Below are 16,349 nucleotides of genomic sequence, written 5' to 3'. Positions count from 1 at the left end.
ACTTCTTCACCCCTAATCGGGGCCCCCAGCCCCTCTACCATTCCTCTGCCCACCTTTGAGAAGGTCAGCCCATCTAAGAAGCGCCTCATCCCCTCCGGCCCCGTGGGGGGCTCCGAGGTATATAGCTTGCTGTAAAAGTCCCTGAATACCCTGTTCAATCCTGCCGGCTCTCCAACCCGGTTCCCTGCCCCGTCCACTACCGTCCCTATTTCCCTGGCCGCCTCCTTCTTCCTAAGTTGCTGTGCAAGTATTCTGCTGGCTTTCTCCCTATACTCATACACCGCGCCCCTTGTCTTTCTGAGCTGCTCTACGGCCTTCCCAGTAGATAGCACCCCCAGCTCCGCCTGCAGTCTCCGTCGTTCCCTCAGTAACACTGCCCTCAGGGACGCTGCATATTCCCTGTCCGTCCGTATCATCTCCTGAGCCAGTCTGTCCATCTCCGCCCTGTCCGTTCTGTCCCTATGGGTTCGGATTGAGATCAGTTCCCCTCTCACCACTGCCTTCAGTGCCTCCCAGAGCACCGCTGCTGAGACTTCCTCTGTATCGTTGGCCTGCAGGTAGTTCTGCATGCATTTCCCCACTCTCCCACACACACCCTCATCTGCCAACAATCCCACCTCTAACCTCCATTGTGGACGCTAGTAACTTTCTTTGCAGACCTGCAGGTCGACCCAATGTGGAGCATGGTCCGAAATAATGATCGCCGAGTATTCTGTATCCCTCACCCCCTCCAAAAAGTCCCACCTCATAATAAAGAAGCCAATACGAGAATAAACCTTGCGAACATGTGAATAGAATGAGAGCTCCTTCCCCGTCGGCCGACTGATTGATTCTCCAGGGGTTTACCCCCCCCCCCCCATTTGTTCCATGAACCCCCTCAGTTCCCTTGCAATTGCCGGGACCCTGACCGTTCTGGAGCACGACGGATCCAGGTCGGGATCAAGGACTGTGTTGAAGTCCCCACCCATAATCAGCTTGTGCGAATCCAAGTCGGGGATTTTCCCCAGCAGCCTTTTGATGAAATCTACATCATCCCAGTTTGAAGCGTAAACATTCACTAGGCCCACCCTCACCCCCTCAAGCTTCCCCCGGACCATGAGAAATCTACCACCCCCATCCGCAACCGTGCTGTCCGCCTCAAATTGAACCCGTTTGTTAATCATGATCGCGACCCCTCTGGTCTTAGCGTCAAGCCCCGAATGGAAGACCTGGCTAACCCAGCCCTTCCGTAAACTAATCTGGTCCACCACTCTCAAATGTGTCTCCTGCAGCAACATTACATCCGCCTTCAGAACCCGTAAGTGCGCCAACACACGTGCCCTCTTGACCGGCCCATTTAACCCTTGAACATTCCAGGTGATCAGTCTGGTTGGAGGGCACCCAGCCCCTCCACCCCCCCTGTGCCGATCAGCCATCCCCCTTCTTGGGAACACCCCCTGCCCATGTGCCGCACCCCCCACTGGTCCACCTCTTGGCAGCTCCCACCCCTGACCTGTTCCCTGTAACCTGGTTCAGTTCCCTCCCTCGTCAGCAGATCATCTTCCCCCCCCCCCCCCCAGCGACAACGCCCTGTAACCTAACCCCTGCCTGTATACACACCCCGCACCTCGCCCCCGTTGACCAGCTCAAAGCAGCTAGCCTGGTGACTCTCAACTCCGGCGCCACCATGTCCCCCACCTATTGTCCCCCCGCTCCCCTCCCCCTCGCCCATCAACATCACTTCCCCAGAACAGCCCTGTTCGAGCAATCGCTCTGGGACCGAAACAGAGAGAAAACAGACAAAGAACAAAGCTCGCGCCCACAATAGTGCATTTCAAACAGTGTAATGAGGTGGGCACTACCACCCACCTCCCTCCCAACATTACCAGAAAAAATAGCAAAAAGAACCCGTACCACCCCCCAGCACCCAATAACTTAACCTTTAACTATGACTTTTGTCTTAACTTTAAAACTTTCAAACAGGGAAAAACAAACACAAGAACACCCCAAATTTTAAGTAAAAGAGCATGCCGAACGACATCGCTAACACGCAGCGCAATCCACAAACAACTGCAAACATCCCTTGAAACACTTTAACTTGAGTCCACGGGTCCTCAGTTCGGCACCAGTCATTGCCCCTTAGCGAAGTCCATCGCTTCCTCCGGGTCGTCAAAATAATGTTGCTGTTCCCGGTATGTGACCCAAAGCCGCGCCGGAAAAAGTAGCCCGAACTTGACCTTTTTAAACAGGATCTTTTTAATTTGTCTGTAGGCTGCCCTCCTTCTGGCCACCCCCGGCTCAGATCCTGATAGATGCGCAGGACACTGTTGTTCCATAGCAGCTCTTCGTGTTCTTGGCCCACTGTAGGACCCGCTCCTTGTCCACGAACCTATGGAACGTGACCACCATCGCCCGGGCCCCCACCCCCTCGCGGCTGCCTCGCCTGCACTCTGTGTGCCCTGTCCAGCTCCAACGGACGCGGGAAGAAATCATCCCCCACCAGCTTCTGCAGCATGTCTGCCACATATGCCGTGGCATCCACTCCCTCGGCCCCCTCCGGGAGCCCAATGATTCTCAGATTCTGCCGGCGAGACCTGTTTTCCAGGTCCTCCAGCCTGTCCATCAGCCTTGATTGTTGCTCCTTCAACTTTCTAATTTCCACGTCCGCTATCGTTTGGAAATCCGCCTGCTCCTCCACTGTCTTCTCCAATGCCTGGACCTTCTTTTCTGGGCGTCCAGCCTTTGGTCCAGTCGCTCCACCGCTTTCTGAAGTGGTTCCAAGTTATCCCGCTTCAGTGCTGCAAAGCTCTCCTTCATGACCTTCAGCATGTTGTCCAGTGCTGTCTGGACCGTCCGTTCCGTGGTCCGTTCGTCGGCCATCTTTCCTCCCACTTGAACTTCCACACCGCCTTTGTTCAGCCCTTTCTTCGCCTGTTTACGCTCCCTTCTATTCCTTGGGTGGGATTCTCCCCTACCCGGCGGGGCGGGAGGTTCCGGCGTAATGGAGTGGCGACAACCACTCCGGCGTCGGGCCGCCCCAAAGGTGCGGAAGTCTCCACACCTTTAGGGGCCAAGCCCTCACCTTGAGGGGCTAGGCCCGCACCGGAACAGGTTCCGCTCCACCGGCTGACGGGAAAGGCCTTTGGCGCCACGCTAGCCGGGGCTGAAATGTCTTCGCCGGGCGACGTGGGTCTGCGCCTGCACGGAAGCGTCAGCGGCTGCTGACGTCATCCCCGCGCATGCGCAGGGGAGGGGGTCTCTTCTGCCACGACATAGTGAAGACCATGGCGAAGACGGAAGAAAAAGAGTGCCCCCACGGCACAGGTCCGCCCGCGGATCGGTGGGCCCCGATCGCGGGCCAGGCCACCGTGGGGGCACCCCCCGGGGCATGATCGCCCCGCCCCCCCCCCCCCCAGGACCCCGGAGCCCGCCCGCGCCGCCTTGTCCCGCCATTCAAAAGGTGGTTTCATCCACGCTGGTGGGTCAGGCATTCCAGCAGCGGGACTTCGGCCCATCGCGGGCCGGAGAATCGGCGGGGGTGGGCCCGCCGACCGGCGCGGTGCGATTCCCGCCCCCTTCGAATCTCTGGTGGCAGAGACTTCGGGACACAGCGGGGGCGGGATTCACGCCAGCCCCTGGCGATTCTCCGACCCGGCGGGGAGGGGGGTCAGAGAATCCCGCCCCCTAAGTCCATACAACTCTGTATGGATCCAGATCTACAGTCCTGTTGTTTTCCCCTCCAGCGCTCAAAAGTTCGAAAAAGCCAGGGGGAAAGGTCTAAAAGTCTGACCGGAGCGAGAGCCACCAAATGCGCGACTTACTCCTTCACACCCGCCACCGAAAGTTCCCAACCTAACCTTTTTGACACTAATGAGCAATTTAGCATGGCCAATCCAGCTAACCTGTACATCTTCAGACGATGGGACCTGAAGAGTAAGAGGTGACTTGATTGAAACATATAAAATTCTGAGGGTTGTTGACAGGGCGAATGTGGAGAGGATGTTTCCTCTTGTGGGAGAATCTAGAACAAGAAGTCACTGTTTAAAAATAAGGGATCACCCATTTAAGACAGAGCTGAGGGCTGTGGGACTTATTTTCCTCAAAAGGTGGTTGCGGCAGAATCCTTGAATATCTTTAAGGCAGAAGATAGATATAGGTAGGTAGATATTGCTAAGTAAGGGGTGAAAGATTATGGGGGTAGGCAGGAATGTGAAGTTGGGGTTAAAATTAGATCAGTCATGATCTTATGGCATGGTGGGGTAGGCTCAGGGGGCTGAGTGTGCCTACTCCGGCTCTGAATTCATAGGTTCGTAAATAAATTCAAACAGCCAGCTTCAGAGTAACTGTAATATGTCAATACTTGCAGTAAAAAGTGAGAAAACAAGCTCGAGAAAGCAGAAAACTCTGCCTCTGTTTAAATGACGAACTGCTCTTCCAACCCAACTAGAAACTTTAGGAGGCCGAGGGGGATCATTTTAACGTAACTCGGCAGGCTAGAAATCCTCAGGATCAAGGGATAGATTAGTTTTACATCTGCCCGATTTTATTTATCATTGACTCCAGCGGAGCGTAAAATTGGACAGGGTGTGAAAGCAGCATCGCTCCCCCAATCCCATCAGTTTCCCAACAGGCCACAAAGCGACAGTTTCTATGGCTTCCTCATTCATTTCAGACAACAGTGGTAAGTGGCATCACTTTGTGACAGAAGGTCAATCATGTTTTTTTTTCCCGAAGACAGCTGATCACACTCTCTTCGAGTAAAACCTTTGCCTTGAAACCTGCTCGACAGACAAAATGGAACTCTAATGGTGAACTGGAAATGGAGATTGGCAGACCTTTGGATGCTCAGCAGATTGTTGAGGTGTAAAGCTTAAGGAAGTCAACAAACTGCAAACTGGTGGGTTTCTTTTAAGTGCATCTGCGCGTACCTGTTTGTTACTCCTTGGGGGAATAAAGAGGGAAGTGGTGGAAGGATCCCTGAGCTGATTATCAATCTGTTGAACTGCGCTGACGCTCCTTCCATGGCTATCCAGCCCAGGTGCTGGACTCGAACCCGGAGCTTCAGGTCCAGCGGTAGGGGTGCTGCCCAATGTGCCACACGACATCCTTTGGCATTGTGTGATCGTGCACAACAGATGAAGGCAAATCAAAAAACCCTTTCACATCCCTCCTGATTTTTTTTTCCAATTAAGGGGCAATTTAGCTTGGCCAATCCACCTACCCGCTCATCTTTGGGTAGTGGGGGTGAGATCCACGCAGACATGAAGGACTGCAGCGGTTCAACAAGGCAACTCACCACCACCTTCTGAAGGGCAACTAGGGATGGGCAATAAATGCTGGCCTAACCAGCGACACCCACATCCCGTAAATGAATTTTTAAAATGTGTAAACTCCACACGGACAGTGACCCAGGGCCAGGATTGAACCTGGGTCCTCGGTGCCGTGAGGCAGCAGTGTTCCCCACTGCACCACCACGCTGCCCTTCCCTCCTGGTTTTTAATTGCTTTGGACAGATAACCATCACTTTGTTGTTCGCCGTTTACACTATTGCACACTAACAAAATCTACTCCCCCCACCCCCTGCACCGTCTCTAAAAGCATATTTCCCGTCTCAAAAGATGGCAGCAAGTTGAAAGATGCAATACAGAAGACAGCAAAAAATACGGAATCCCTTACCTGCTACACACAATGCAGGTGCTCCTGTATTGTCCTGCAACGTCTGGTGCACTCTGAGTGTAAGTTAAGGGCTTATGTGGATTGCGGCCTGGCTTGGTCAGTATATCTGCAGTGTCTGGGAACTCAACCGCAGAGGTTTTGCTGGTGGGGCTACCGGCTGGAGTCCCCTGGATTGGTGAATGGCACGGGGAGGAGAGAGGTGTGATGTTTGAAGAGTAACCTAGCAAAAGAGCATCCTGGTCAGATAATTCCTTATCGAAACGACAGCACAAAGAACTTTAACCAAGCGCGCCAGAAACAAAATGAATGGCACCAACTTTGAGCAGAGCCGATTGGAAGATTATGGGGTAATTTTATTAAACTTTTGCAGATATTAAGGGGAACGGATAGGGTAGATTGAGAGAAATGACATTTGCTCACTGGGGAGTCTTGGACTTGAGCTTAATTTTTAAGAAAAACATATAAGAATATAAAATAGTTGTTTACCTTGCCGCAACTGTCTTTTGGCATTCACGTGGTTATTTGTGGCCACAGCGTAGGAGGCTGAGAATGATCTGCTTTTGGCAATGGTCAGCAAGACGGAGGGGGAGCAGCTGTTGTTCCAAGATTCTGTGTTAAAAGAACTGAATGGAACAGGGGTTAAGCAACTGTTATCAAACACAGCTAGGAGTTGCAAGCTCAACCCATTCCTCAAGTTTCAAAATAAAGTCATTTTACATCATGTAACGTCACCCCTACACCACGATACGCATGCAGTCAGACATGCTGGGACAAGCCATCAATTTGAGTGCAAATGTAATTCTTCACAACTAACAGCCTGCGTACATTATTGTACGAGTTTGTCTGTGTCCTACAGAGTACAGTGCAGGCTAGACAATAAAAACATCTTTTTTTACATTAAGGGGCAATTTAGCGTGGCCAATCCACCTACCCTGCACATCTATTTTGGGTTGTGGGGGTGAGACTCATGCAGACATGGGGATAATGTGCAAACTCCACATGGACAGTGATCCGGGTACTGGGATTGAACCCGGGTCCTTGGCGCTGTGAGGCAGCAGTGCTAACTGCTGCGTCACCGTGCCACCCAGCAATAAATATACATGATGTCAGCTTTGTGTGGCCTGAGAGCATGTCGCTATAAAAATTTCAATTAGCGATCACAAGGTTCCCGCTTCTTAGCTACATTGTTTCAGTAAATCAAAGTTTCGATGGGCTATATTCTTATTGAAAATGGGTTTATCACTGGCAGAGCAGGTGCATGCACAGTACACCGTCTTCCTTTAGTGATAAGATTGAAGTTGAGAAACATCTCCAACACCTGCATTTATCCTGCCGCCAATTTCTGCAGAACAGCAAAGTTTTAAAAAAAATTTTTTTTAAAAAGAGTATCCAATTCATTTTTTCCAATTAAGGGGCAATTTAGTGTGGCCAATCCACCTACCCTGCACATCTTTGGGTTGTGGGGGCAAAGCCCACGCAAACACAGGGAGAATGTGCAAACTCCACACGGACAGTGACCCAGAGCCGGGATCGAACCTGGGACCTCGGCGCCGAGAAGCAGCAGGGCTAGCCCATTTAGAACAGCAAAGTTATCTTGGTATTTCAGCCATGACTGCCACATACACAGGAGTGAGAGAGAAAAACATTGATAGGAGACAAGAAGTTAAGATGGCAGGGGGCTGGGGCTCGATTGGGGGGGCGGTGGTGCGGGGGGGGGGGGGTGCAGTGGCGGTGTGGTGTTCTTTGGATTTAGATCCTAGGATGATTGGTGTAGTGTTCACAAAGACCACAACTAGCTTTTGTTTTAAACAAAGCTAACGATTTATTTACACTACTTAATTGAACTGAACCTCTTACTTCTATATAATAAACAATTGACAGTAGATATATAATCTACACTCATCTACCACTAATCTCTACACTAATACAATAACTATGATCTGCTCTCACTCACACTAGCTTTCCTACAGTTTTTCTTCTAGCCTTCTCCTCAGCACTCTCCCAGAAGGCTCAGCATCAATGCTTTATATAGTTCTGCATCCAGCTCCCTCTAGTGGTTGATTCAGACATAACATTAACCCTTACAGTTCTGTACATTTCTCATAATGTCACAGGGGGGGGATTGAAAACCTATTTCCGCGCAAGGGCTTGAAGGAAGCGAGGCAGAACGACCAAATGATTTTGCAGAGAATCGGGTGGAGTGGCTGAAAGATCAGCCTCTGCTGCCACAGTGAGGTAGGGGGATAGGGGGGCTGTGGAACATGAGGCAGCCTTGGGTTGTTTCTGACTCACAGCACTGCTCAACATGTGGTTAGACTCAGAACATCCTGTACTGAAACTGACTGCGCTTGTTCCCAGTTGCCGAAAACAGGCCAGTTTGTCCCTGGAAGAGCTCAGATTTCTTATTGTTTCAGATCAGAAATCACATTTCCAAAAACCATGCTCGGATCTTCATTTTCCCTCATTTTTACCACCAGTCACAATCGCCCACCTGCATTTCATGAAAGACAATCATTTGTTCAGCATGGCTGCACACTGGTGCTCTTAAAAAAAAAGAGTTGTCAGTTTAGATTACACAGAAAATCTATCTAGTTTGCAGTAATGGATTCTTTGTTGGCCTCTGTCCCTTCTTATTTTGATAGATAAGGTCCCCGTGATATATTATCACCATTTAAATGAAAAGCTTTGTCAGGTCTGTTATTATGAAGAATTAGCGCCCGAAACATACATGGTCTAACATACAAACAGAACTAGATGGAGCCTTTCGAATATTGAATACGTGGTATGAGCTTTCACTCTGTGGGATGGATTGCCCCAAAACTGGATCTATGCCAGGCAACTCTCCCGCGTGCCAGACTAACCACTCACCTCTACATGAGTGAGTACAGGCCGCCTGCCACAGGTGAATGGTGTGCCCATGAACTAGTCCAACATCTCTTCCTTCCCCTCACCGACCAAGGCGTAACTCTAGGGCAGGGGTGGAACGTACAAACCAAGAAACAGGAGTTGTTCATTCAGCCCCTCAAGCCTGCTCCGCCATTCAATAAGATCATGGCCGATCTGATTGTGGCCCCTACTCCCTACATCCACCTACCCCCAGTAACCTTTGACTCTCTTGTCAGTCACTAATCCTTCTGCGTCTGCCTTAAAATATGTTCATTGAGCCTGCCTACACCATATTGTGAGGAGGCGAGTTGCAAAGACTCACAATCCTCTGAGAGAAGAAAATATCCTCCACAACTCAAATTTTAAAAGAGGCCGCCCAGTTCTAGTCTCCCCCACAAGGGGAAACATCCTTACAGCATCCACCCTGCCAAGTACCCTTGAGATCTTGGCCGGGATTCTCCAATCTCGCGGCCAGGTTCTGACGCCGGCGTGAAAAGCGGCGTGAATGGTCCTCGATTGTCAGGTATTCACCCCTTCCTAGGGGGCTAGGTCGGCGCCAGAGTGGTCTCCGCTCCTCCAACCAGCACGGCGTGGCCGGCACGAGTCTGCACATGCACGCTACGGCTGGCACGGGTTTCCACATGCGTGCCGCAGCCGGCGAGTCCACGCATGCGCATGGGTTCCCATCTCCGTGCTGGCCCCCAGGCAATATGGCGGAGCCCAACAGGGGCCCGGCGCGAAGGAACATAGGCCCCCACGGAAATAGCCGCCCGCCAATCGGTAGACCCCGATAGCGGGCCAGGCCACTGTGGAGGCCATCCCGGGGTCGGATCCCGCCGCCCCCACCAGGGCAGCCCCCGCAGACAGAACTTCCAGGTCCCGCCGTGTGGGACCATACGTGATCCACGCCGACGGGACTCGGCGGTACTCGGCCTGTCAAGGTGCGGAGAATTGCCGGGGGGGGGCGCCTTCAACGGCTCCCGACTGGCGTGGTGGCGATCCAGCGGCCGCCCGAGAATCGGCACCGCAGAATCGGCGAGCTGGCGTCGGGGCGGCGTGGCGCGATTCTCCTGCCCCCCCCCCCCCCCCGGGGATTCTCCAACCCAGCGTGGGGTCGGAGAATCCCGGCCCTTATGTTTCAACTCCAATGAATAAAGACCCAGGGCAGGATTCTCCGCAATCGGCGCGATGTCCGCCGACCGGCGCCAAAAACGTCACGAATCAGTCCGACATCGCGCCGCCCCAAAGGTGCGGAATTCTCCGCATCTTGAGGGGCCGAGCTCTCACCTTGAGAGGCTAGGCCCATGCCGGACTGATTTCCGCCCCGCCAGCTGGCGGGAAAGGCCTTTGGTGCCCTGCCAGCTGGCGCGGAAATGACTTTGCCGTGCGGCGCATGCGCGGGAACGTCAGCGGCCGCTCACTGCATCCCCACGCATGCGCAGTGGAGGGGGTCTCTTCCGCCTCCGCCATAGTGGAGACCATGGCGAAGGCGGAAGGAAAAGAGTGCCCTCACAGCACAGGCCCGCCCGCGGATCGGTGGGCCCTGATCGCGGGCCAGACCACTGTGGGGGCACCCCCCGGGGCCAGATCGCCCCCCGCCCCACCCCAGGACCCCGGAGCCCGCCCGCGCCGCCGTGTCCCGCCGTCCCAAAGGTGGTTCAATCCACGCCGGCTGGCGTGGGTTGACAGCGGCGGGACTTCGGCCCATTGCGGGCCGGGGAATCGCCGGGGGGGCCCGCCAACCGGCGCGGCGCGATTCCCGCCCCCGCCGAATATCTGGTGCCGGTGAATTCGGCAACAGTCGGGGGCGGGATTCACGCCAGCCCCCCTGCGATTCTCTGACCTGGCGGGGGGGTCGGAGAATCCTGCCCCCAATCTGTCCAACTTTTTCTTGTAAAATAACCCCACCCTCACATCCCAGGCATCAGTCCAGTGAACCTTCTCTGAACTGTTTCCAATGCATTTATATATTTTCTTAAATAAGGAGACCAAAACTGTGCATAGTACACCAGATGTGGTCTCACCGACACCTGGTACAAGTGTGGCATTACATCCTTTTTTAGAAAAATATTTTTAGTGAACTTTAAAATTTTTATATAAAAAATATACAACCAAAACGATACCAACACCAATATCAAAAATTACAAACAACAGTAGTAACAGTAATCCCCCCAAAACAAAAATACAACCTGACTGAACAATCCCCCACCCCACCCCCACCCCTACCGCCAACTCCATCCCCACACCCCACTAACAGCTGACAGTGACCAGTTCCGTAAAATGCAAAATGAAAGCTTGCCATCTACGGTAGAACTCTTCAATCAACCCCCTCACTGTATATTTGACCTTCTCAAGGTGCAGAAATTCCATCAAGTCTTTAGTCACCTAGCCACGCTGAGGCACTAGGTGGCGCTGCTGTCTCCAGCTGAGCAGAATTTGCCTCCGAGCAATCAATGAGGCAACTGCCAGGGCATCTGCCCCCCGCACGCGACCTCAGCTCTGGCCAATCCGAGACCCCAAATATAGCCATTAGCAGCAGGGCTCTAAATCAATATTTAAGATTGCTGATGTCGCACTAAAGAAAGACACCCAAAAACCCACCAATTCGGGACAGGAACAGAACATGTCTGTGATTTGCGGGCCCTCTTGAACACCGCTCACACCTATCCTCAACTCCCTCAAAAAATCTACTCATTCTGGCCTTGGTGAAGTGTGCCCTGAACACCACCTTGAGCTGTATCAAACTCAACCTTGGACACACATACCATCCTTACTTTTATATTCTATTCTAACGGGGGGCTAGTTTAGCTCAGTTGGCTAGACAGCTGGTCCATAATGTGGAGCGAGGCCAGCAGTGTGGGTTCAATTCCTGTACCAATGGAAGTTATTCATGAAGGCCCTGCCGACTCAACCTTGCCCCTCACCTGAGGTGTGGTGATCCTCAGGTTAAATCACCACCAGTCACCTCTCCCCCTCAAAGGGGAAAGAAAGCAGCGTTTGGTCATCTGGGACTATGGTGACATTACCTTTACCTATATTCTATTCCTGCATTCCGGAAGGAGAAGTCTCCTCAGTGTTGATATTTAAGATTGTTCTGCCCCCTCTCGTTCCCTCCTCTTCTGGAGCTACAGCATTGCCACATTTCTGAACCACCTTACTGGCAGTAGTGGCCTAATTTTAATAACTTCTAATCAGCTTGAATACGCTCAAGCTTAAACAGTGCCAGCCCAAGGAAATCATTTGGGGTATCTTCGGAAGTCCAGCCTAGATACCCCACACCAACAGCAAATCCACCCTGGTTGAAGTTCCAGGCCTCTGGGTTATCAGCATGTACTCTGTGTGGAAACATGTCCTACAGAGCTGAACTCCTGATTAATTCCACTTAATTTCCAACCCTTGCATCCATTTCTCTCCTTCCTATCATCACCCACATCTTTGCCTTCCCCTACTTTTGTAAACTCCTCCAGCTCTACAGGTTTCTGTGCTCCTTTAATTCTGGCTTTCTGCATGCCTCCAATTGACTTTCTCCACAAACTCTAGAATTCCCTCCTTGAGCTTCTTTGCCTCTTCCTCCTTTATCGCTCTTTAAAATCCACCACTTTGAGCAAGCTTTTGGTCACCTGTCCTTATATTTTCTTCTGTAGCTCATTGTCAACTTCTGATTTTAATTAGACTGACGTGAAGCGTCTTATGTTTTTTCCCACTATGATAAAGGCACTATATATGCTGTTTATATGTATATTCCATTTTAAAATTCTGGGTAAAGTGAACTTTTTGAAATGCCCAAATGAACAGTAATTTTCTGTTATTAACATCCGGTGTTTAACAACCAGGATTTGTTTTTGCTTTCTTATTTAATTGGAGGTCATGACAAGAGTTAAGAGAACTTAGCACGAGCAATTTAACTCATTAAGTCTTTGGTTCATTAAAAAAAGTGAATTCTTCAAAATGATTGTTTATAAAAGCTGAGTAACCCAATGTGAACTGTTTTTGTTTATGTTTATAATTATACTGCAACATTGGTATTTAATTAAATGTTTTGTGTTTTACATCTAATAACTATAAGTGACGATATTAGTCACACTGGCCTGACTAACGGAGTTTGGTTGTCACTATTCTTATGTGTACATACAGCATAAAACTACATTTAAATCAAGAAGGAGATTGCTGTGTGAAATCAGGAGGTGCCAATTCCTTGGGATCATCCAAGGACAAATTATAATGAAAACAAAAATGGTTCTGGATTATTGGGATAGATACTGCCAGAAAACTGTTGTGTTTACTTTTATTCATTCATGGATTACTAACCCAGTGGGCATCGCTGGGCCAACATTTACTGCCCATCCCTAATTGCCTTTGAACTGAGGCCATTTAAGAGTCATCCATATTGCTGTGGGTCTGGAGTCACATGTAAGTCAGACCAGGTAAGGACAGCAGATGGATTTTTATGACGGGTAACGATGGTTTCATGGCCATTATTAGACATTTAATTCCAATTTTTTAATTGAATTCAAATTTCACCATCTGCTTGGCCCCCAGAGTGTTACCCTGGGTCTCTGGATTACTAACCCAGTGACAATACCACTACGCCACTATAGAACCTACAACATAGAAAACATTCTAAATATTCATGGATTGACAGAGGGGAATGTGCAACAAGACCTGGGTGTCCTCGTACACCAGTTGCTGAAGGTAAGCATGCAGGTGCAGCAGGCAGAGAAGAAGGCAAATGGTATGTCGTCCTTCATAGCAAGAGGATTCAAGTACAGGAACATGGATGTCCTGCTACAGTTATACAAGGCCTTGGTGAGACCACACCTGAAATACTGTGTGAAGTTTAGGCCTCCTTACCTGAGGAAGGATATTCTTGCTATGGAGGGAGTGCAGTGAAGGTTTACCAGGCTGATATCTGGGATGGCGGGGACTGACATATGAGGAGAGATTGAGTCGGTTTGGATTATATATAATGGAGTCGAGAAAAATGAGGAGGGAGCTCATAGAAACCTGTAAAATTCTAACAGGACTAGACAGGGTAGATGCAGGAAGGATGTTCCTGATGACAGGAAGTTAAGAACCAAGGATCACAGTCTAAGAATACAGGGTAAACCAATTAGGACTGGCATGAGGAGAACTTTCTTCATCCAGAGAGTGGTGAGCCTGTGGAATTTTCTACCACAGAAAGTAGTTGATGCCAAAACATTGTATGTTTTCAAGAAGGAGTTAGATATAGCTCTTGGAGCTAAAAGGATCAAAGGATATGGGGAGAAAGCAGGAACAAGTTGCTGAGTTAGATTCAGCCACAATCATAATGAATGGTGGAGCAGGCTTGATGAGCCGAATGGCTTCCTCCTGCTCCCATTTTCTATGTTTCTATGGTGCTTCGCTGGGGCACAATTAGGCAGAAATTGACCTCGGGCCAAAGAAGAAGTTTTGCAAAGGGTAATTAAACACGTGGTCAAGGGTGGGAAGGGTGGTCTTAACGGAGGAGTGGGAGATGGTGAGGTTATGGGATACATCTTGTCAGTAAGAAGTCAGCAGGAAATAGGATTAGTTTCAGATTGCTTGCTTTAACAATTAGCACAAACATGTTGGGCTGACATTACTTTTGCTTTGTATCGCTCAGTTGGCTGGACAGATGGTTTGTGATGCAAAGTGAGGCAAACAGCGTGGGTCCAGTTCCTGTACCGGCTGGGGTCAGTCATGAAGGTTCACTTTCTCAACCTTGCCCCTCGCTTGACGTGTGCTGATCCTCAGATTAAATCATCACCAGTCAGCCCTCCCCCTCAAAGGGGAACGCAGCCTATGGTCATCTGGGACAATGGCGACTTTACTTTTACTGTTAGCTCCAAGCAGCCGCTGCCTTTTCAGTTAACTATGGAGCTAGTTGTAAATTTACTATACCTAGGTATTTGAGTGTTGCTGAAAAAAGACATGCGTCATCAAAGCTTTTTGCCTTGCAAATTTAGAGTGCTGATTGGTTAGCAAGTGAATTCTGATTGGTGGAGGTGTTGCCATGGAGAATACCTTCACCAATCAGAGTCACTTGCCAACCAATCAGCACTCTCTTCTCATGCAATATAAATTGTTGTTCCCTTTACATTTGGTAATCTTGTGACTTGTTCTGTTGAGCCCAAGATGAAAAGCTTCAATAACACTTGCCTTTTACGCTCAAGACACAAGTTCTGCACAACCAAACGACTATTGATATCCGGATAACGAATAATAGCCACGATTCCCAACTAATTTGACAGTTTAACACTCACTGGCATGACTAACATCTCAAATAGAGTTAAGAAATATAAAACTATTCAGACAAATAACTGCAGTGCAATAAAGGCTGGAATTCTCTGATCGATGGGATTCTCTTTTCCCAATGCCAGTGCACCCCCGCCTGCATGTTTCCCGGCGACGTGGGGTGGCTTCAATGGGAAATCCCATTGGCAAGCGGCGGGAGTAGAGAATCCCGACGCCAGCAAATGGCGCATTGCCGAGAAACATGCGGCTGAGTGACCGGAAAATCCCACCCAAAATATAAACTATCGCAGTAAAGTCCATAATGGGTTAATTACTTTTCATGCTGAATATGAGCAATTCTGACTTAAATGTTGCCAACCTCTCCGAATAACACAATCTCTATTGCAAGAGTGGAACATTTTCTTTGGTTGTCATTGGGTAGAAACTGGTCTAAATGCACATTAATCCAGCTCAATTCAACAGATTTATTCAGGACAATCAAAGCTTGAAGATGGTCTATGTTTCCACTAAAATCAGATATTCTCTTTGACGAAAAGTGCTACATACAGACATGGAAGAAGCAAGCTGTTTAAATCAGTCTAATGAGGCAGCTGGATCAGACTAAATGGACAGAAACAGTGGCAGTTTGCTTTATTCTAATTAGCCCAATCATTTTTAATAAAATGCCAGCATTATGGGATTTCAGTTCTCTCACATGTTACAAAAGAAGGCGAAGTAATGGTCGAAATTAGTTTATCAGAAAACACAAGGGCGGTATTTACGTAGTAACTGAAATTTGTCATTTTAATTGAGGTCCCAATCTTATTGAATGTTGAGGACCTGCATAGTCATTTCCCTAATACTTTTGCATTCAGTTTAATTCCTGATTAATGCTTTGATACAAAATGCATCAAACACTCATAAAAATGATTCATGCCATCCTCAACACAGCTTCTGTATGTGCCTGACCACACTGCTCAATAGAGTACAGCTGTATAGATCAAAGAATCTGGAGATGTGATATTGAAAAGCCAGATATCTATTTACCCAAAAACAATTTGCAAGATTAATTTCTAATCCCTCACAGTTTTCTCTCCATTTTATGCACCATTTGCATTAATTCAACAAGGCAAAAATGAACTTGCATTCAGATAACACTTTTTGCAGCCCCAGCAGACGCTTTGTAATCAACGAGGCAATTTTGAAGTATAATCATTTATGTAATGCAGATGTGGCAGTCAATTTGCACACAGCACGATCACACAAACAGCAATGTGAGAATTGCCAGATAATCTGTTTTTAGTTTTGTGGGCAGGATCCCAGGATATATGCCCTGCTCTATTTTGAACAGCTAGAGGACCTTTTATATCAAGCTGAGGGGACAGACAGATGAAACATCCCATCCGAAAGAAAGTACATCTGAAGGTGCAGCACTCCCTCAAGTACTGTAGTGTCCATGGCACGGAGACAGGCTCTTTGGTCAAAACTGGTACATGCTGACCAAAAAGCCCATCTAAGCTAACCCCATTTGCCTGCATTTGGCCCATATCCCTCTAAACCTTTTATTGAACCCT

At 49.3% G+C, this 16,349-nt stretch overlaps 1 protein-coding gene across 2 annotated transcripts in view; it reads right to left on the bottom strand.

Annotated features, from left to right (window-relative positions):
- pde3a (phosphodiesterase 3A, cGMP-inhibited) overlaps positions 1-16,349 on the bottom strand; it is a 645,056-nt gene that overhangs the window by 98,747 nt on the left and 529,960 nt on the right. For both annotated transcript variants that reach the window (XM_072471756.1, XM_072471758.1), the window contains exons 5-6: positions 6,142-6,278; positions 5,656-5,875 (exon numbers count right to left, since the gene is read on the bottom strand). In XM_072471756.1, coding sequence (XP_072327857.1) covers positions 5,656-5,875; positions 6,142-6,278 — 357 coding nt within the window. The remainder of the gene's footprint in view (positions 1-5,655; positions 5,876-6,141; positions 6,279-16,349) is intronic.

This window comes from Scyliorhinus torazame, chromosome 13 (assembly GCF_047496885.1).
Source record: "Scyliorhinus torazame isolate Kashiwa2021f chromosome 13, sScyTor2.1, whole genome shotgun sequence".
In the NCBI taxonomy this organism is placed as follows: Eukaryota; Metazoa; Chordata; class Chondrichthyes; order Carcharhiniformes; family Scyliorhinidae; genus Scyliorhinus; species Scyliorhinus torazame.
The sequence above is the reverse complement of the archived record's forward strand: the minus strand, read 5'-3'. Positions and strand labels throughout refer to the sequence as shown.